General features: G+C 46.1%; 1 protein-coding gene across 2 annotated transcripts in view; it reads right to left on the reverse strand.

Annotated features, from left to right (window-relative positions):
* The window catches only part of LOC118938831 (receptor-type tyrosine-protein phosphatase beta-like), a 96,071-nt gene extending 75,616 nt beyond the window's left edge, over nt 1-20,455 (reverse strand). Inside the window, exons 1-5 of one of the 2 annotated variants that reach the window (XM_036945008.1) lie at nt 20,008-20,455; nt 19,539-19,970; nt 19,001-19,283; nt 8,606-8,863; nt 2,543-2,806 (exon numbers count right to left, since the gene is read on the reverse strand). In XM_036945008.1, the coding sequence (XP_036800903.1) occupies nt 2,543-2,806; nt 8,606-8,863; nt 19,001-19,283; nt 19,539-19,616 (883 nt within the window). In that variant the 5' untranslated portion in view covers nt 19,617-19,970; nt 20,008-20,455. Of the gene's footprint in view, nt 1-2,542; nt 2,807-8,605; nt 8,864-19,000; nt 19,284-19,538 lie in introns of both variants that reach the window. The other variant, XM_036945007.1, reaches the window with a different exon arrangement.
* Between the last annotated feature and the right edge of the window lie 264 nt (nt 20,456-20,719).

Here is a 20,719-nt window from a genome sequence, read left to right on the forward strand (position 1 = left end):
AGGTCTCTGAATTTCCTTGAGTAGTACAGTACCTGTTTGTCCATTTTGAGACGCTGTAAATAGTCTAAAATAATCTAAGCTCAAACTCAAGGAATCTTTCATTCATTTTGACATTAGTTGTGTAATTTTACATCTAAGATGTTCAGTGCATTATTTCTCAATGAAAATATTGGCATTAAAAAAACAGTCTTCTCTCGTTGAATGACAACAAAGACTTTATTGAAGAATCCCTGCTGTTGACCAATCACAGACGAAGAGTTATGGACTTTGGCCTCCAGAACAACCATGTGGTGCCAAAACACCTGAAAAACCCTCACCTGAGAACAAAACCCTCACCTGAGAACAAAACCTTCACCTGAGAACAAAAACCCTCACCTGAGAACAAAACCCCTCACCTGAGAACAAAACCCCTCACCTGAGAACAAAACCCTCACCTGAGAACAAAACCCTCACCTGAGAACAAAAACCCTCACCTGAGAACAAAACCCCTCACCTGAGAACAAAACCCCTCACCTGAGAACAAAACCCCTCACCTGAGAACAAAACCCCTCACCTGAGAACAAAACCCCTCACCTGAGAAAAAAAAACCCTCACCTGAGAACAAACCCCTCACCTGAGAACAAAAACCCCTCACCTGAGAACAAAACCCTCACCTGAGAACAAAACCCTCACCTGAGAACAAAACCCTCACCTGAGAACAAAACTCCTCACCTGAGAACAAAACCCCTCACCTGAGAACAAAACCCTCACCTGAGAACAAAACCCCTCACCTGAGAACAAAACCCCTCACCTGAGAACAAAACCCCTCACCTGAGAACAAAACCCCTCACCTGAGAAAAAAAAAACCTCACCTGAGAACAAAACCCCTCACCTGAGAACAAAAACCCCTCACCTGAGAACAAAACCCTCACCTGAGAACAAAACCCTCACCTGAGAACAAAACCCTCACCTGAGAACAAAACTCCTCACCTGAGAACAAAACCCCTCACCTGAGAACAAAACCCTCACCTGAGAACAAAACCCCTCACCTGAGAACAAAACCCTCACCTGAGAACAAAACCCTCACCTGAGAACAAAAACCCTCACCTGAGAACAAAACCCCTCACCTGAGAACAAAACCCCTCACCTGAGAACAAAACCCCTCACCTGAGAACAAAACCCCTCACCTGAGAAAAAAAAAACCCTCACCTGAGAACAAAACCCCTCACCTGAGAACAAAACCCCTCACCTGAGAACAAAACCCCTCACCTGAGAACAAAACCCCTCACCTGAGAAAAAAAAAACCTCACCTGAGAACAAAACCCCTCACCTGAGAACAAAACCCCTCACCTGAGAAAAAAAAAACCTCACCTGAGAACAAAACCCTCACCTGAGAACAAAACCCTCACCTGAGAACAAAACTCCTCACCTGAGAACAAAACCCCTCACCTGAGAACAAAACCCTCACCTGAGAACAAAACTCCTCACCTGAGAACAAAACCCTCACCTGAGAAAAAAAACCCTCACCTGAGAACAAAACCCCTCACCTGAGAACAAAACCCTCACCTGAGAACAAAACCCCTCACCTGAGAAGAAAACCCCTCACCTGAGAAAAAAAACCCTCACCTGAGAACAAAACCCCTCACCTGAGAACAAAACCCTCACCTGAGAACAAAACCCCTCACCTGAGAACAAAACCCCTCACCTGAGAAAAAAAACCCTCACCTGAGAACAAAACCCCTCACCTGAGAACAAAACCCTCACCTGAGAACAAAAACCCCTCACCTGAGAACAAAACCCCTCACCTGAGAACAAAACCCCTCACCTGAGAACAAAACCCCTCACCTGAGAACAAAAATCCCTCACCTGAGAACAAAACCCCTCACCTAAAAACAAAACCCCTCACCTGAGAACAAAAACCCCTCACCTGAGAACAAAACCCCTCACCTAAAAACAAAACCCCTCACCTAAAAACAAAACCCCTCACCTGAGAACAAAACCCCTCACCTGAGAACAAAACCCCTCACCTGAGAACAAAACCCCTCACCTGAGAACAAAACCCTCACCTGAGAACAAAACCCCTCACCTGAGAACAAAACCCCTCACCTAAGAAAGAAACATCACCAAATGTCATCATAATAAATGAAGGAACTCTTCTGAACTGTTTCTGCTTGGGAAGCATGCAGACGCCTTAACACAACAACACAATGGACTAATTCTAATCCACTTGATTAATCCATGAATAGTAATCACATAGTTATGATCTTAGACATCATCGAGACGCTCAACAAGCTCTTGCTGAACCCTTAATAACAGAGTGTTTAAATTAAACAGTCACACTCTAGGGGAATTACCATCTCACCCCCTCCTTTATCCTCTTGGCTTTAATAGCAGAGGCCCTCTTCAACAGGAAGAGTGTTCCTCTCAACAAACTAAAGGCTTCATTGGATTTCTGAGAACACTAACTGTTAGCATGTTGGACCAGAGACAAGACGTTCTCCTGACCACGACACAGAGTTTGTCCTGGTTTACATGACGTTTTCCTGGTTACGCCTACTGTTACCTGTGTTGGCCGAGGCAGTTGATTGGTTGGAGAGCTCTCCGCTCTTGGTGGCGACAGACACCTGATAGGTCCGTCCGGGTGTCAGCTGGTGGAAGTGGGCCTTTGTGGTGTCAGATGACAGGGTCTTCTCCAGAGGGGTGGTTCCAGACGAGGACAGGGTCACCACTATGGAGTCCACATCACCCTGGGGTTGACTCCATGATGCTCTCAAACTGTCCTGGGTGTTATTGTTCTCTAGCTTCAGGTTGGAGACGGCATAGGGCACTGGAGAGGAAGAGAGAGGGAAGGAGAGAGAGGGAAGGGTGGGAGGGAGAGGGAGAGCGATAGAGGGGGAGGAAGACGGAGAGGGAGGGGAGAGAGGGGAGAGAGACAGGGGGAGGGAGTGAGAGGAGAGAGAGAGGGAGAGAGAGAGAGAGAGGGGAGAGAAGGGGGTAGAGAAAGATAGAGGGAGAGAGAGAGCAAGAGGGAGGGAGGGAGAGATAGAGGGGAGAGAGGGGGGAGAGAGAGGAGAGAGGAGGGGGGAGAGAGGGAGAGAGGGAGGGAGAGAGAGGGGGGAGAGAGAGGGGGGAGGGAGAGGGGGGAGGGAGAGAGGGGAGAGAGAGGGGGAGGGAGAGGAAGAGAGAGGGGAGAGAGAGAGGGAGAGAGACAAATTCAATCCCTTCTAGACAACTTCCTGGACAAAATGTTCCACTGTAATAGTGAAAGTGTAAACTTCACTTTTAGTAGAAAACATAAACAGTACATTTGACCTCTCAGCTTCCCTATCAAATAAAAAAATGTCAAACAGAAAACATAAGAAAATGAACAACAATGACAAATGGTTTGATGAAGAATGCAAAAACCTAAGACAGAAATTGAGAAACCTGTCCAACCAAAAACAGAGACCCAGAAAACTTGAGTCTACGCCTTCACTATGGTGAATCACTAAAACAATACAGAAATGCACTACGGAAAAAGAAGGAACAGCACGTCAGAAATCAGCTCAATGCAATTGAAGAATCCATAGAATCTAACCACTTCTGGGAAAATTGGAAAACACTAAACAAACAACAACACAAAGAGTTATCTGTCCAAAAGAGAGATGTATGGATAAACCACTTCTCCAATCTGGTTGGCTCTATAACAAAGAGCAAATAGCAAAAACAGAAAAAAAATTATAGCCTAATGTTAACTAGCTAACGTTGAACCTGGTTGGTTAGCTACCTGCAGATTCATGCAGGGGTAGTAACGTTATGAGTTGGGATCGTGGTTCATTGTTTAGCTAGCTAGCTATCTACGTGTCGAAACAAAAGACTCCACTACGTAAGTAACCATTTCAATAGAATGTTCATGATGTCACTGCGACAACTGTCGATAGACGTAGCTGGTAAAATTCGCTCTGGATATCTACTCTGATTTCAGAGCACTCTCGTCTGTGTGCCAAAGCTCAGAATAACTGACGAATTTACAAACACCGATGAATATTGCCGGTGTCAGTAAACGTTGGCTAAAAAGCGCAATTAAATTGTTGCCAGCAGAACAGTTGCAGTCTCCACTTTGGATAACATGAAAATAGCCTAACCAGCTCTGCTAGGGCGAGTAAAATGGTCAGAGTGAGATGTTCGCTCAATTGTACTGGAAGTAGCTACCAAGCTAGCCAACATTAACCAGTTAGCTTGGGTGCATGACTGTCGTTGTGAGGTCAGAACAACCCTACTCCTCGGCCAGAGCGTCCAGTGTGCGCTCTGAACGCTCCGAGTGCGAAAACTCTGAATGTACAAACGGACAAACTGACAACGCTCTGAGTTTACAATCTGACAACGCTCTGAGTTTACAATCTGACAACGCTCTGAGTTTACAATCTGACAACGCTCTGAGTTTACAATCTGACAACGCTCTGAGTTTACAATCTGACAACGCTCTGAGTTTACAAACGCCCAGAGTACACTCTGGCACTCCAGATTAAATTTACACCCATACTATAAACCAGCCTTTAGTCTTGTTTAATACATGGCCTCAGATGTGAATCCTTAAAGAGATGGGCGGGGCTAAGGCTTAAGAGGGTGTGAATGATGCTGAATGGGGGTGGAGACAAAGAAGATCTCTCCAGTAGGTGAACCAAAACATTCAAGGGCCATTTTCTCAAAAGTGAGATTAAGAGTTCATCAACTTTCAAAGCAGAATTACTTTCCCAATGTTCCTCAACCTCAGTGTATGATATTATCAGGAATCAAGTGCAGGCCGTGTGAAGTGACAATGTGAAGACAAGCACAAAGACAGGTGAAACAGATCAGGGCGTGACACATATACCATTTTATAGCTCTGAGTCTCTACTTTTATCCAAAGTTTAAAAAAAATGTAAACACAATTTCAAATGTTGCTCCATAAGACCGAATCAAGCCGTTCGGTCACATATGACTGTTCCTGTCTATCAGTGTATCAGTGTTTTGTGACTTATCGTGTTTCATGTTTTCTGTGGACCCCAGGAAGAGTAGCTGCTGCTTCTGAAAAAGCTAATGGTGATGATAAAAACAAATAAATAATGTCAGCCTAAGGCCTAAGGCGGAGGTTTACGATGGCTGAATATATTGCGGAAAATTCATACCGATCCTGGACAGTTAAAGAGTAACACAGGCTTGGTTGGGTAGGGACTCTGTTGGGAAAGAAAGCAGGCTTGGTTGGGTAGGGACTCTGTTGGGAAAGAAAGCAGGCTTGGTTGGGTAGGGACTCTGTTAGGAAAGAAAGCAGGCTTGGTTGGGTAGGGACTCTGTTGGGAAAGAAAGCAGGCTTGGTTGGGTATGGACTCTGTTGGGAAAGAAAGCAGGCTTGGTTGAGTAGGGACTCTGTTGGGAAAGAAAGCAGGCTTGGTTGGGTAGGGACTCTGTTAGGAAAGAAAGCAGGCTTGGTTGGGTAGGGACTCTGTTGGGAAAGAAAGCAGGCTTGGTTGGGTAGGGACTCTGTTAGGAAAGAAAGCAGGCTTGGTTGGGTAGGGACTCTGTTGGGAAAGAAAGCAGGCTTGGTTGGGTAGGGACTCTGTTAGGAAAGAAAGCAGGCTTGGTTGGGTAGGGACTCTGTTAGGAAAGAAAGCAGGCTTGGTTGGGTAGGGACTCTGTTAGGAAAGAAAGCAGGCTTGGTTGGGTAGGGACTCTGTTGGAAAAGAAAGCAGGCTTGGTTGGGTAGGGACTCTGTTGGGAAAGAAAGCAGGCTTGGTTGGGTAGGGACTCTGTTAGGAAAGAAAGCAGGCTTGGTTGGGTAGGGACTCTGTTGGGAAAGAAAGCAGGCTTGGTTGGGTATGGACTCTGTTGGGAAAGAAAGCAGGCTTGGTTGAGTAGGGACTCTGTTGGGAAAGAAAGCAGGCTTGGTTGGGTAGGGACTCTGTTAGGAAAGAAAGCAGGCTTGGTTGAGTAGGGACTCTGTTGGGAAAGAAAGCAGGCTTGGTTGGGTAGGGACTCTGTTAGGAAAGAAAGCAGGCTTGGTTGGGTAGGGACTCTGTTGGGAAAGAAAGCAGGCTTGGTTGGGTAGGGACTCTGTTGGGAAAGAAAGCAGGCTTGGTTGGGTAGGGACTCTGTTAGGAAAGAAAGCAGGCTTGGTTGGGTAGGGACTCTGTTAGAAAAGAAAGCAGGCTTGGTTGGGTAGGGACTCTGTTAGGAAAGAAAGCAGGCTTGGTTGGGTAGGGACTCTGTTAGGAAAGAAAGCAGGCTTGGTTGGGTAGGGACTCTGTTGGGAAAGAAAGCAGGCTTGGTTGGGTAGGGATTCTGTTAGGAAAGAAAGCAGGCTTGGTTGGGTAGGGACTCTGTTAGGAAAGAAAGCAGGCTTGGTTGGGTAGGGACTCTGTTAGGAAAGAAAGCAGGCTTGGTTGGGTAGGGACTCTGTTGGAAAAGAAAGCAGGCTTGGTTGGGTAGGGACTCTGTTGGGAAAGAAAGCAGGCTTGGTTGGGTAGGGACTCTGTTAGGAAAGAAAGCAGGCTTGGTTGGGTATGGACTCTGTTGGGAAAGAAAGCAGGCTTGGTTGGGTATGGACTCTGTTGGGAAAGAAAGCAGGCTTGGTTGAGTAGGGACTCTGTTGGGAAAGAAAGCAGGCTTGGTTGGGTAGGGACTCTGTTAGGAAAGAAAGCAGGCTTGGTTGGGTAGGGACTCTGTTGGGAAAGAAAGCAGGCTTGGTTGGGTAGGGACTCTGTTGGGAAAGAAAGCAGGCTTGGTTGGGTAGGGACTCTGTTAGGAAAGAAAGCAGGCTTGGTTGGGTAGGGACTCTGTTGGGAAAGAAAGCAGGCTTGGTTGGGTATGGACTCTGTTGGGAAAGAAAGCAGGCTTGGTTGAGTAGGGACTCTGTTGGGAAAGAAAGCAGGCTTGGTTGGGTAGGGACTCTGTTAGGAAAGAAAGCAGGCTTGGTTGGGTAGGGACTCTGTTGGGAAAGAAAGCAGACTTGGTTGGGTAGGGACTCTGTTAGGAAAGAAAGCAGGCTTGGTTGGGTAGGGACTCTGTTAGGAAAGAAAGCAGGCTTGGTTGGGTAGGGACTCTGTTAGAAAAGAAAGCAGGCTTGGTTGGGTAGGGACTCTGTTAGGAAAGAAAGCAGTCTTGGTTGGGTAGGGACTCTGTTAGGAAAGAAAGCAGGCTTGGTTGGGTAGGGACTCTGTTGGGAAAGAAAGCAGGCTTGGTTGGGTAGGGACTCTGTTAGGAAAGAAAGCAGGCTTGGTTGGGTAGGGACTCTGTTAGGAAAGAAAGCAGGCTTGGTTGGGTAGGGACTCTGTTAGGAAAGAAAGCAGGCTTGGTTGGGTAGGGACTCTGTTGGAAAAGAAAGCAGGCTTGGTTGGGTAGGGACTCTGTTGGGAAAGAAAGCAGGCTTGGTTGGGTAGGGACTCTGTTAGGAAAGAAAGCAGGCTTGGTTGGGTAGGGACTCTGTTGGGAAAGAAAGCAGGCTTGGTTGGGTATGGACTCTGTTGGGAAAGAAAGCAGGCTTGGTTGAGTAGGGACTCTGTTGGGAAAGAAAGCAGGCTTGGTTGGGTAGGGACTCTGTTAGGAAAGAAAGCAGGCTTGGTTGGGTAGGGACTCTGTTGGGAAAGAAAGCAGGCTTGGTTGGGTAGGGACTCTGTTAGGAAAGAAAGCAGGCTTGGTTGGGTAGGGACTCTGTTGGGAAAGAAAGCAGGCTTGGTTGAGTAGGGACTCTGTTGGGAAAGAAAGCAGGCTTGGTTGGGTAGGGACTCTGTTGGGAAAGAAAGCAGGCTTGGTTGGGTAGGGACTCTGTTGGGAAAGAAAGCAGGCTTGGTTGGGTAGGGACTCTGTTGGGAAAGAAAGCAGGCTTGGGCCCTGTGTCCATACCAGGCCCTAACACTCAGTCTTTCCCATACACTCAGAACCACAGGATGCAGGGAGCAGAGGAGAGTTTGGCATCTTCCCATATACTCCACAGGATGTAGGGAGCAGAGGAGAGGTTGGCATCTTCCCATATACTCACTATCCCATTATTCGTGTGGGCTGATGACTATGTGAGAAGCTCAAGGCTTGAAATAAATAGCTGATCACCGAAGCGCTTTCCTGGAATTTGGTGCAGTATGACTTTAATAGTTACAATTACATTTTTATTTCTAAATATAGTGATGATCCTAACTTACAAATATGTTTTATTTATTTATTTATTTATTTCACCTTTATTTAACCAGGTAGGCTAGTTGAGAACAAGTTCTAATTTACAACTGCGACCTGGCCAAGATAAAGCATAGCAGTGTGAACAGACAACAACACAGAGTTACACATGGAGTAAACAATAAACAAGTCAATAATACAGTAGAAAAAAAGAGTCTATATACATTGTGTGCAAAAGGCATGAGGAGGTAGGCGAATAATTAAAATTTAGCAGATTAACACTGGAGTGATAAATGATCAGATGGTCATGTGCAGGTAGAGATACTGGTGTGCAAAAGAGCAGAAAAGTAAATAAGTAAAAACAGTATGGGGATGAGGTAGGTAAATTGGGTGGGCTATTTACCGATGGACTATGTACAATAGATGTTACGTCGCTGTTACAGATGCTGGCGTCATGTAAGGAGAGTCCATTCCAATGAATCCCATATCATGACTGAATCCTTACCCGTCTGTATTTGTCTTGAGGTGGTACTCTGGCGTCCCCCTGCCTCCGTCACCATGGTGATGTTATACACGCGCCCTGGCACCAGGTCGGTGACAGTGTAGTCTTTAGCGGTGCTCTCCAGAGTCAGGTTCCTCACCACACCCACTCGGTCGGTGAGCAGTAGCCTGAAGCGCTCAGTCCTCCCTGGGCCAGGCTGCCAGGAAACTCCCAGGCTGTCTGATGTCCCAGACACCTGTAGGCCACTGACTGTCGATGGACCTGAGCGATAGAATGGGCTGTCAGTAACTGAAACAAGATACCATTCATCAAGCTAAGATTAAACAAAAGTCAAGTTGGCAATTCGTTGGCAATTCACTTATAAAGCACAGGTACATGTTTTGATATTCAAGCAAACAAGTTTTTCAACTAAACTCAGCAAAAAAAGAAACGTCCTCTCACTGTCAACTGCGCAACTATTTTCAGTAAACTTAACGTGTAAATATTTGTATGAACATAACAAGATTCAACAACTGGACATAAACTGAACAAGTTCCACAGACTTGTGACTAGCAGAAATTTTATCATGTGTCCCTGAACAAAGGGGGGGGGGGGGTCAAAATCAAAAGTAACAGTCAGTATCTGGTGTGGCCACCAGCTGCATTAAGTATTGCAGTGCATCTCCTCCTCATGGACTGCACCAGATTTGCCCGTTCTTGCTGTGAGATGTTACCCCACTCTTCCACCAAGGCATCTGCAAGTTTCCGGACATTTCTGGGGGGAATGGCTCTAGCCCTCACCCTCTGATTCAATAGGACCCCACAACAGGACCCAGACGTGCTCAATGGGATTGAGATCCGGGCTCTTCGCTGGCCATGGCAGAACAACGACATTCCTGTCTTGCAGGAAATCACGCTCAGAACGAGCAGTCTGGCTGGTGGCATTGTCATGCTGGAGGGTCATGTCAGGATGAGCCTGCAGGAAGGGTACCACATGAGGGAGAAGGATGTCTTCCCTGTAACGCACAGCGTTGAGATTGCCTGCAATGACAACAAGCTCAGTCCGATGATGATGTGACACACCGCCCCAGACCATGACGGACCCTTCACCTCCAAACCGATCCCGCTCCAGAGTACAGGCCTCGGTGTAACGCTCATTCCTTCAACGATAAACGCAAATCTGACCATCACCCCTGGTGAGACAAAACCGCGACTCGTCAGTGAAGAGCACTTTTTGCCAGTCCTGTCTGGTCCAGCGACGGTGGGTTTGTGCCCATAGGTGACGTTGTTGCAGGTGATGTCTGGTGAGGACCTGCCTTACAACAGGCCTACAAGCCCTCAGTACAGCCTCTTTCAGCCGATTGCGGACAGTCTGAGCACTGATGGAGGGATTGTGCGTTCCTGGTGTAACTCGGGCAGTTGTTGTTGACATCCTCTACCTGTCCCACATGTGTGATGTTCGGATGTACCGATCCTGTGCAGGTGTTGTTACACGTGGTCTGCCAGTGCGAGGACGATCAGCTGTCCGTCCTGCTGTCTTAGGCGTCTCACAGTACGGACATTGCAGTTTATTGCCCTGGCCACATCTGCAGTTTTCATGCCTCCTTGCAGCATGCCTAAGGCACGTTCACGCAGATGAGCAGGGATCCTGCGCATCTTTCTTTTCGTGTTTTTCAGAGTCAGTAGAAAGGCCTCTTTAGTGTCCTACGTTTTCATAATTGTGATCTTAATTGCCTACCGTCTGTAAGCTGTTAGTGTCTTAACGACCACCCCACAGGTGTATGTTCATGAATTGCTAAAACCCTTTACAACGAAGATCTGTGAAGTTATTTGGATTTTTACGAATTATCTTTGAAAGACAGGGTCCTGCCAAATCTGATCCAAAAGCAGTCACAATGTCAGGGCGGGATCACTGTCATAACAATGGCTACATGACAGACAAGTTAGATGGCCAAAATAATAACTGTTAGACAACATCATCACCAGAGGAGTGGTGCAGAACTACACAGAGAACTATGTAGTAGGTCAGGGGAATGACAGGTCAGGGGAATGACTGATCAGGGGAATGACTGGTCAGGGGAATGACAGGTCAGGGGAATGACAGGCCAGGGGAATGACAGGCCAGGGGAATGACAGGCCAGGGGAATGACTGGTCAGGGGAATGACAGGCCAGGGGAATGACAGGCCAGGGGAATGACCGGTCAGGGGAATGACAGGCCAGGGGAATGACCGGTCAGGGGAATGACAGGTCAGGGGAATGACAGGCCAGGGGAATGACAGGCCAGGGGAATGACAGGCCAGGGGAATGACAGGCCAGGGGAATGACCGGTCAGGGGAATGACAGGCCAGGGGAATGACAGGCCAGGGGAATGACAGGCCAGGGGAATGACAGGTCAGGGGAATGACAGGCCAGGGGAATGACCGGTCAGGGGAATGACAGATCAGGGGAATGACTGGTCAGGGGAAAGACTGGTCAGAGGAATGACTGGTCAGAGGAATGACAGGTCAGGGGAAAGACTGGTCAGAGGAATGACTGGTCAGAGGAATGACTGGTCAGGGGAAAGACTGGTCAGGGGAATGACTGGTCAGGGGAATGACTGGTCAGGGGAATGACTGGTCAGAGGAATGACAGATCAGGGGAATGACTGATGAACAACGCTGTTACACAATGTTTCATTAGGAGAGGAATGGCAGCAGGCAGATCTTCACAGAAAGTAGACAGAGCTGCAGGTCTTTACTCTCTGAGAGGAATAACTGGGACTGTTACACTATGTCTCATCAGAGGTGTGGTGGTAAATTAAACTACACAGAGACTGATGACATTACTGTTACACCGTGTTTCATCAGTCAGAGGTGTTGTGCCAGGACAGAACAGAACAACACAGCACTTCATAGAACTATGACCAGAACAGACCAGTAGAGAGACTCTGAGAACAGACCAGTAGAGAGACTCTGAGAACAGACCAGTAGAGAGACTCTGAGAACAGACCAGTAGATAGACTCTGAGAACAGACCAGTAGATAGACTCTGAGAACAGACCAGTAGAGAGACTCTGAGAACAGACCAGTAGAGAGACTCTGAGAACAGACCAGTAGAGAGACTCTCAGAACAGACCAGTAGAGAGACTCTGAGAACAGACCAGTAGAGAGACTCTGAGAACAGACCAGTAGAGAGACTCTGAGAACAGACCAGTAGAGAGACTCTCAGAACAGACCAGTAGAGAGACTCTGAGAACAGACCAGTAGAGAGACTCTGAGAACAGACCAGTAGAGAGACTCTGAGAACAGACCAGTAGAGAGACTCTGAGAACAGACCAGTAGAGAGACTCTGAGAACAGACCAGTAGAGAGACTCTGAGAACAGACCAGTAGAGAGACTGAGAACAGACCAGTAGAGAGACTCTGAGAACAGACCAGTAGAGAGACTCTGAGAACAGACCAGTAGAGAGACTCTGAGAACAGACCAGTAGAGAGACTCTGAGAACAGACCAGTAGAGAGACTCTGAGAACAGACCAGTAGAGAGACTCTGAGAACAGACCAGTAGAGAGACTCTGAGAACAGACCAGTAGATAGACTCTGAGAACAGACCAGTAGATAGACTCTGAGAACAGACCAGTAGAGAGACTCTGAGAACAGACCAGTAGAGAGACTCTGAGAACAGACCAGTAGAGAGACTCTCAGAACAGACCAGTAGAGAGACTCTGAGAACAGACCAGTAGAGAGACTCTGAGAACAGACCAGTAGAGAGACTCTGAGAACAGACCAGTAGAGAGACTCTGAGAACAGACCAGTAGAGAGACTCTGAGAACAGACCAGTAGAGAGACTCTGAGAACAGACCAGTAGAGAGACTGAGAACAGACCAGTAGAGAGACTCTGAGAACAGACCAGTAGAGAGACTCTGAGAACAGACCAGTAGAGAGACTCTGAGAACAGACCAGTAGAGAGACTCTGAGAACAGACCAGTAGAGAGACTCTGAGAACAGACCAGTAGAGAGACTCTGAGAACAGACCAGTAGAGAGACTCTGAGAACAGACCAGTAGAGAGACTCTGAGAACAGACCAGTAGAGAGACTCTGAGAACAGACCAGTAGAGAGACTCTGAGAACAGACCAGTAGAGACACTCTGAGAACAGACCAGTAGAGAGACTCTGAGAACAGACCAGTAGAGACACTCTGAGAACAGACCAGTAGAGAGACTCTGAGAACAGACCAGTAGAGAGACTCTGAGAACAGACCAGTAGTGAGACTCTGAGAACAGACCAGTAGAGAGACTCTGAGAACAGACCAGTAGAGAGACTCTGAGAACAGACCAGTAGAGAGACTCTGAGAACAGACCAGTAGAGAGACTCTGAGAACAGACCAGTAGAGAGACTCTGAGAACAGACCAGTAGAGAGACTCTGAGAACAGACCAGTAGAGAGACCCTGAGAACAGACCAGTAGAGAGACTCTGAGAACAGACCAGTAGAGAGACTCTGAGAACAGACCAGTAGAGAGACTCTGAGAACAGACCAGTAGAGAGACTCTGAGAACAGACCAGTAGAGAGACTCTGAGAACAGACCAGTAGAGAGACTCTGAGAACAGACCAGTAGAGAGACTCTGAGAACAGACCAGTAGAGAGACTCTGAGAACAGACCAGTAGAGAGACTCTGAGAACAGACCAGTAGAGAGACTCTGAGAACAGACCAGTAGAGAGACTCTGAGAACAGACCAGTAGAGAGACCCTGAGAACAGACCAGTAGAGAGACTCTGAGAACAGACCAGTAGAGAGACTCTGAGAACAGACCAGTAGAGAGACTCTGAGAACAGACCAGTAGAGAGACTCTGAGAACAGACCAGTAGAGAGACTCTGAGAACAGACCAGTAGAGAGACCCTGAGAACAGACCAGTAGAGAGACTCTGAGAACAGACCAGTAGAGAGACTCTGAGAACAGACCAGTAGAGACACTCTGAGAACAGACCAGTAGAGAGACTCTGAGAACAGACCAGTAGAGAGACTCTGAGAACAGACCAGTAGAGAGACCCTGAGAACAGACCAGTAGAGAGACTCTGAGAACAGACCAGTAGAGAGACTCTGAGAACAGACCAGTAGAGACACTCTGAGAACAGACCAGTAGAGAGACTCTGAGAACAGACCAGTAGAGAGACTCTGAGAACAGACCAGTAGAGAGACTCTGAGAACAGACCAGTAGAGAGGTGCGTGGTGGAGATGGCGGAAGGGTTAGGGTTAGGAAGCAGATAGGATTGTTTCATGGCTGTTTAAAATTCTCTGGCCACGGCTTCAGCCCCGGTCAGACCCCGAGCCCCCGCTAGCCCGCTGGGAGGGGATGATGGGAAGCGAGAGAGGAGAAAAAGGGGACCTTTTAGATGGGTGGGGAGGGGGGCAGGAGGCGAGCCCTGACTCCCTATTCCAGGCAGGCAGGCGCCCGTTTGGGTGGGTAACAGTGGTGCGTTAACGAGCCTCTCCTGTGGTGGTACTGACAGAATAGAACAATGACATTCCGGAATGCCAGAATGTCATTGTATTTGGTAGGACGTATTAACATGGCATAGAGCAACCCCCCTTTTGTGATCTGATTTCACAGACAATGAAACTAGACTTGTTAATGTCTACAGTCACATTGGAGTGACAAGGATGCATTCCTTAATTTTCTTCTAATTAGTTTAAATGTTAGTATGACACCTCTAGCCATGGATGATCTAAATGCCACTGTGTTATCTCAACGTTCTATGTGTTAGAATAGCTCTAGATAAGAAGTGATAGTCCAGCTGATGGGGGGCATTGTGCCCAGAAAGGGCCGGAGTTTAGTATGAGGTACAACGCATTCAGAAAGTATCCAGAACGCTTGACTTTTTCTAAATGATTACAGCCTCATCAATCTACACACAATACCCCATAATGACATCACAATACCCCATAATGACATCACAATACCCCATAATGACATCACAATACCCCATAATGACATCACAATACCCCATAATGACATCACAATACCCCATAATGACATCACAATACCCCATAATAACAAAGCAAAAACAGGTTGTCACAAAATGTCTGCAAATTTATTTTAAGAAAACAACGGAAAATATCAAATTTACATACGTTTTCAGACCCTTTACTCAGTACTTTGTCGAAGCACCGTTGACAGCGATTACAGCCTCGACTCTTCTTGGGTAGGACGCTACAAGTTTTGCACATCTGTGTTGGGGGAGTTTATCACATTCTTCTCTGCAGATCCTCCCAAGCTCTGTCAGGTTGGATGGGGAGGTTCTCCCATTCTTCTCTTCAGATCCTCCCAAGCTGTGTCAGGTTGGATGGGGAGTTTCTCCCATTCTTCTCTGCAGATCCTCCCAAGCTCTGTCAGGTTGGATGGGGAGGTTCTCCCATTCTTCTCTGCAGATCCTCCCAAGCTCTGTCAGGTTGGATGGGGAGTGTCGCTGCACAGCTATTTTCAGGTCTCTCCAGAGATGTTTGATTGGGTTCAAGTCCGGGATCTGGCTGGGCTACTCAATGATATTCAGAGACTTGTCCCGAAGCCACTACTGCGTTGTCTTGGCTGTGTGCTTGGGGTCATTGTCCTGTTGGAAGGTGAACCTTCGCCCCAGTCTGAGTTCCTGAGTGCTTTGGAGCAGGTTTTCATCAAGGATCTCTCTGTACTTTGCTCCATTCATCTTTCCCTCGATCCGGACTAGTCTCCTAGTCTCTGCCACTGAAAATCATCCCCACATCATGATGCTGCCAACACCATTATTCACCATAGGGATGGTAACAGGTTCCCTCCAGACATGATGCTGCCACCACCATTATTCACCATAGGGATGGTAACAGGTTCCCTCCAGACATGATGCTGCCAACACCATTATTCACCGTAGGATGGTAACAGGTTCCCTCCAGATATGATGCTGCCACCACCATTATTCACCGTATGGATGGTAACAGGTTCCCTCCAGACATGATGCTGCCACCACCATTATTCACCATAGGGATGCTAACAGGTTCCTTCCAGACATGATGCTTCCACCACCATTATTCACCATAGAGATGGTAACAGGTTCCCTCCAGACATGATGCTTCCACCACCATTATTCACCATAGGGATGGTAACAGGTTCCCTCCAGACATGACGCTTGGCGTTCAAGCCAAGAAGTTCAAACTTGGTTTCATCAGACCAGAAGATCTTGTTTCTCATGGTCTGAGAGTCCTTTTGGTGCCTGTTGGCAAACTCCAAGCAGGCTGTCATGTGCCTTTTAGTGAGGAGTGGCTTCCTTCTGGCCACTCTACCATAAAGGCCTGATTGTTGGAGTGCTGCAGAGATGGTTGTCCTTCTGGAAGGTTCTCCCATCTCCACAGAGGAACTCGGAAGGTCTGTCAGAGGGACATCGGGTTCTTCGTCACCTCCCTGACCAAGGGCCTTCTCCTCTGATTGGTCAGTTTGACCGGGGGCCAGCTCTAGGAAGAGTCTAGGTGGTTCCAAACGTCTTCCATTTCAGAATGATGGAGGCCACTGTGTTCTTGAGGACATTCAATGATTCAGAAATGTTTTGGTATCCTTTCCCAGATCTGTGCCTCGACACAATCCTGTCTCGGAGCTCTACAGACACTTCCTTTGATCTCATGGCTTGGTTTTTGCTCTGACATGCACTGACAACTGTGGGACCTTATATAGACAGGTGTGTGCCTTTCCAAATCATGTCCAATCATTTGAATTTACCACAGGTGGACACCAATCAAGTTGTAGAAACATCTGAAGGATGATCATGGAAACAGGATGCACCTGAGCTCAATTTCGAGTCTCATAGCAAAGGATATTTCAGTTTTTTATTTTTAATACATTTGCAAAAAATATCTAAAAACCTGTTTTCACTTTGTCATTATGGGGTATTGTGATGTCATTATGGGGTATTGTGATGTCATTATGGGGTATTGTGATGTCATTATGGGGTATTGTGATGTCATTATGGGGTATTGTGATGTCATTATGGGGTATTGTGATGTCATTATGGGGTATTGTGATGTCATTATGGGGTATTGTGGCATCATTATGGGGTATTGTGATGTCATTATGGGGTATTGTGATGTCATTATGGGGTATTGTGATGTCATTATGGGGTATTGTGATGTCATTATGGGGTATTGTGATGTCATTATGGGGTATTGTGATGTCATTATGGGGTATTGTGATGTCATTATGGGGTATTGTGATGTCATTATGGGGTATTGTGATGTCATTATGGGGTATTGTGATGTCATTATGGGGTATTGTGATGTCATTATGGGGTATTGTGATGTGATTATGGGGTATTGTGATGTCATTATGGGGTATTGTGATGTCATTATGGGGTATTGTGATGTCATTATGGGGTATTGTGATGTCATTATGGGGTATTGTGATGTCATTATGGGGTATTGTGATGTCATTATGGGGTATTGTGGCATCATTATGGGGTATTGTGATGTCATTATGGGGTATTGTGATGTCATTATGGGGTATTGTGATGTCATTATGGGGTATTGTGATGTCATTATGGGGTATTGTGATGTCATTATGGGGTATTGTGATGTCATTATGGGGTATTGTGATGTCATTATGGGGTATTGTGATGTCATTATGGGGTATTGTGATGTCATTATGGGGTATTGTGATGTCATTATGGGGTATTGTGATGTCATTATGGGGTATTGTGATGTGATTATGGGGTATTGTGATGTCATTATGGGGTATTGTGATGTAATTATGGGGTATTGTGGCATCATTATGGGGTATTGTGATGTCATTATGGGGTATTGTGATGTCATTATGGGGTATTGTGATATCATTATGGGGTATTGTGATGTCATTATGGGGTATTGTGTGTAGATTGATGATTTTTTTATATTTTTTTATCGATTTTAGAAAAAGGCTGTAATGTAACAAAATGTGGAAAAAGTCAAGGGGTCTGAATACTTCCCGAAATCACTGTATGACTAGAGTCTGTTAAATGTCTCAGTGTGATGTATGACCAGACTAGAGTCTGTTAAAGGTCTCAGTGTGATGTATGACCAGACTAGAGTCTGTTAAAGGAGACAGTGTGATGTACGACCAGACTAGAGTCTGTTAAAGGGTCTCAATGTGATGTACGACCAGACTAAAGTCTGTTAAAGGGGACATAGCATGCTGAGAAGGTCAAGAGCAGTGCCATTCACCCTAATCGGCCCAGGCCCTGTGAACCAAACATAGTGTCCTGCCCTCCACTCCCACACCCCACCCACAGGACTCCCTGTATCCGTTAGTACAAAGGGACAATGGAGTCAGGAAATGGCTGGGGTGAGAGAGAGAGAGAGAGAGAGAGAGAGAGAGAGAGACAGAGAGAGAGACAGGGAGAGAGAGAGAGAGAGAGAGAGAGAGAGAGGGGGGGCGATAGAGAGAGTCTGGAAATATACACTTAAGGTCAGATACTTCTGTTCTGGGTCCCTGCCAAGTGTATGTTCACTTATACAGATGTAGGATCTTCATTTGAGCCAGTTTGCTACAGCAGGAAAATAATCCTACAGCGACAGGAAATGTGAATTATGATGTGGATTATAATTAATGGACATTTATATAGGGGTTGATACGTTTAAACAACAACAACATTACGTTAGGGCAAATCAAGTATGACATTTCAAAGGGGAAATTGCAAACTTTAGAATACTTTTAAAAACTAAAATACTCTACAAGTTTGCATTTCCTGCTGTGCAGTTCTCAGCAACAAAAGAGGGATCAATTTAAGATCCTACAGCTGTAGAGCCATGTGAGGACATACGCTTGCAGACATGTGCAGGCAAACACACATACACCCACAAGAAAACACACACATGCACAAAAAACACACACACACACACACACACACACACACACACACACACACACACACACACACACACACACACACACACACACACACACACACACACACACACACACACACACACACACACACACAGTTACTGGTTTATCACTCTCTCTCAGCAGGGTTTCAGTTCCTGTGGTCATGTAAGTGAAGCCGAGGGAAAACCACATGAAATGTAACAGAAAGACTGTATGATGTGACGACAGGCAGCAGAGAGCTGAAAAGCCTGCTGCAACAGATAGTAGAATAGGTACCCACACTATGTATCCAAGAGTAGAGGAAACCTGGTAACCATAACAACACAGTCAGAGAAGCTAATGACACGTGGATTTAAGACATATAAATGCATATAAATGCATTACTCCCATAATAAATATCAATGAGAAAGAGCGACTATGAAACACTGATTAAACTATACATCATTTGCCGTACACAAATCATATTATTAGATATTGATTTGAAATGTACAAATCAAGGAGAAAAAAACAACAACAAATCTATAATCTCATTTCCATAAATATATAATCCCCAACAGAACCCCAACTCACTGGTCTGCAGGGTGACATTGGCCCGTTGTTCATCTGTCGTGGACATGATTTGCAGGGCGTACAATGTTCCGGGTTCTAAACTGACTACCTGGCATTGAAACGTGTCGTTTTCCTTCGGTTCCTCCACACAGTGTGTTACTACAGAGCTACTGTCCACAGATAACACAGTGAAGTGACACTGCTGTCCCTCCGTAGTCAGTCTCAACGTTATAGATTCCAGACCGCTGTCAGCCTCGGTCACGTTTATGCTGCATTTCTGCTCTTCGGCGATGGCGGATACACACTGAAAAGATACGATGTAAATGTGTCAAAAATAACATTGTATACAGTGTGGGTAAAAGCTTTGTTGAGACCAAATGTTTTGGTGAAACTCAAAACACAATAGTATCATACAAACAGCTGCTTCTGTCTCTCTCTAACCTACAGAAACGTTTCCCAAATAAATGAACAGAAATAAACTTTGGAAACTTTTTGATGAGTCTTCCATCAAGTGGTTCATTGGATATGATGGATAGCATGAGAGTTTTTCCAGACTTACCAAGAGAATCCCTGATGCCACACAAAGTGTTAAAAAAAACCTGTTACATTTCAGCATTTCGATTGTTGATTTATACATTATTCACGTCCCCAAAAATTTAAATCCAAAAGAGCATGATCCAAAACCATACTCCAAAAAAGATATACGGCAATCAGTAGAACTGCCTCATCCACTTGAGTACAGCTAAATCAGTAGAACTGCCTCATCCACTTGAGTACAGCTAAATCAGTAGAACTGCCTCATCCACTTGAGTACAGCTAAATCAGTAGAACTGCCTCATCCACTTGAGTACAGCTAAATCAGTAGAACTGCCTCATCCACTTGAGTACAGCTAAATCAATAGAACTGCCTCATCCACTTGAGTACAACTAAATCAGTAGAACTGCCTCATCCACTTGAGTACAGCTAAATCAGTAGAACTGCCTCATCCACCTGAGTACAGCTAAATCAGTAGAACTGCCTCATCCACTTGAGTAAAGCTAAAGTCCTGTGAAGCCTTTGCAGTTGCAATGTTCCAAAATCACCCAGAATAGTTTTTCTTCTTCAGATAATTCAGTAGTGAGGAACTCCTAGTAGACGTTGGGTGAAGACAACTGATCACTGTTTCACGTCGGACACTTCCATCCAGTTCCACCTCCTCCAAACAGTGAGATACTTGAGTCCTTACAGGATATCCTCAACCAGTAGAATGTTTGTATGACTCCAGCTCCAAGCTTCCACAGCGTTCAACCAGAGCCCCCTTAGACTACGATATAGAACTTTGGTGGGTATGAGTCAAATAGTGCGCAGTTGATACTTCATTCTCTATAAGTAAAATTTCAATAAAAAACTTTTTTAAATTTTTTTTTATAGATGTGTTTTAAAATATGTGTCTCTAAACTTTCCCCCTTGGAGAGAGAGAGGGCATCAAAAGTCTTTGTTCTCTAGAACTACTTTTAGGTAGTCCACTCCTTTTTTCCCCTTCCTGTATGCTCTCTCTCTCTCTCTCTCTCTCTCTCTCTCTCTCTCTCTCTCGCTGTCTCTCTCTCTCTCTCTCTCTCCCTCTCTCTCTCTCTCTCTCTCTCTCGCTGTCTCTCTCTCTCTCTCTATCTCTCTCTCTCTCGCTGTCTCTCTCTCTCTCTCTCGCTGTCTCTCTCTCGCTGTCTCTCTCGCTGTCCCCTACTCTCTCTCTCTCTATCTCT

The sequence above is a fragment of the Oncorhynchus mykiss genome, chromosome 15 (genome assembly GCF_013265735.2).
Source record: "Oncorhynchus mykiss isolate Arlee chromosome 15, USDA_OmykA_1.1, whole genome shotgun sequence".
Lineage (NCBI taxonomy): Eukaryota > Metazoa > Chordata > Actinopteri > Salmoniformes > Salmonidae > Oncorhynchus > Oncorhynchus mykiss.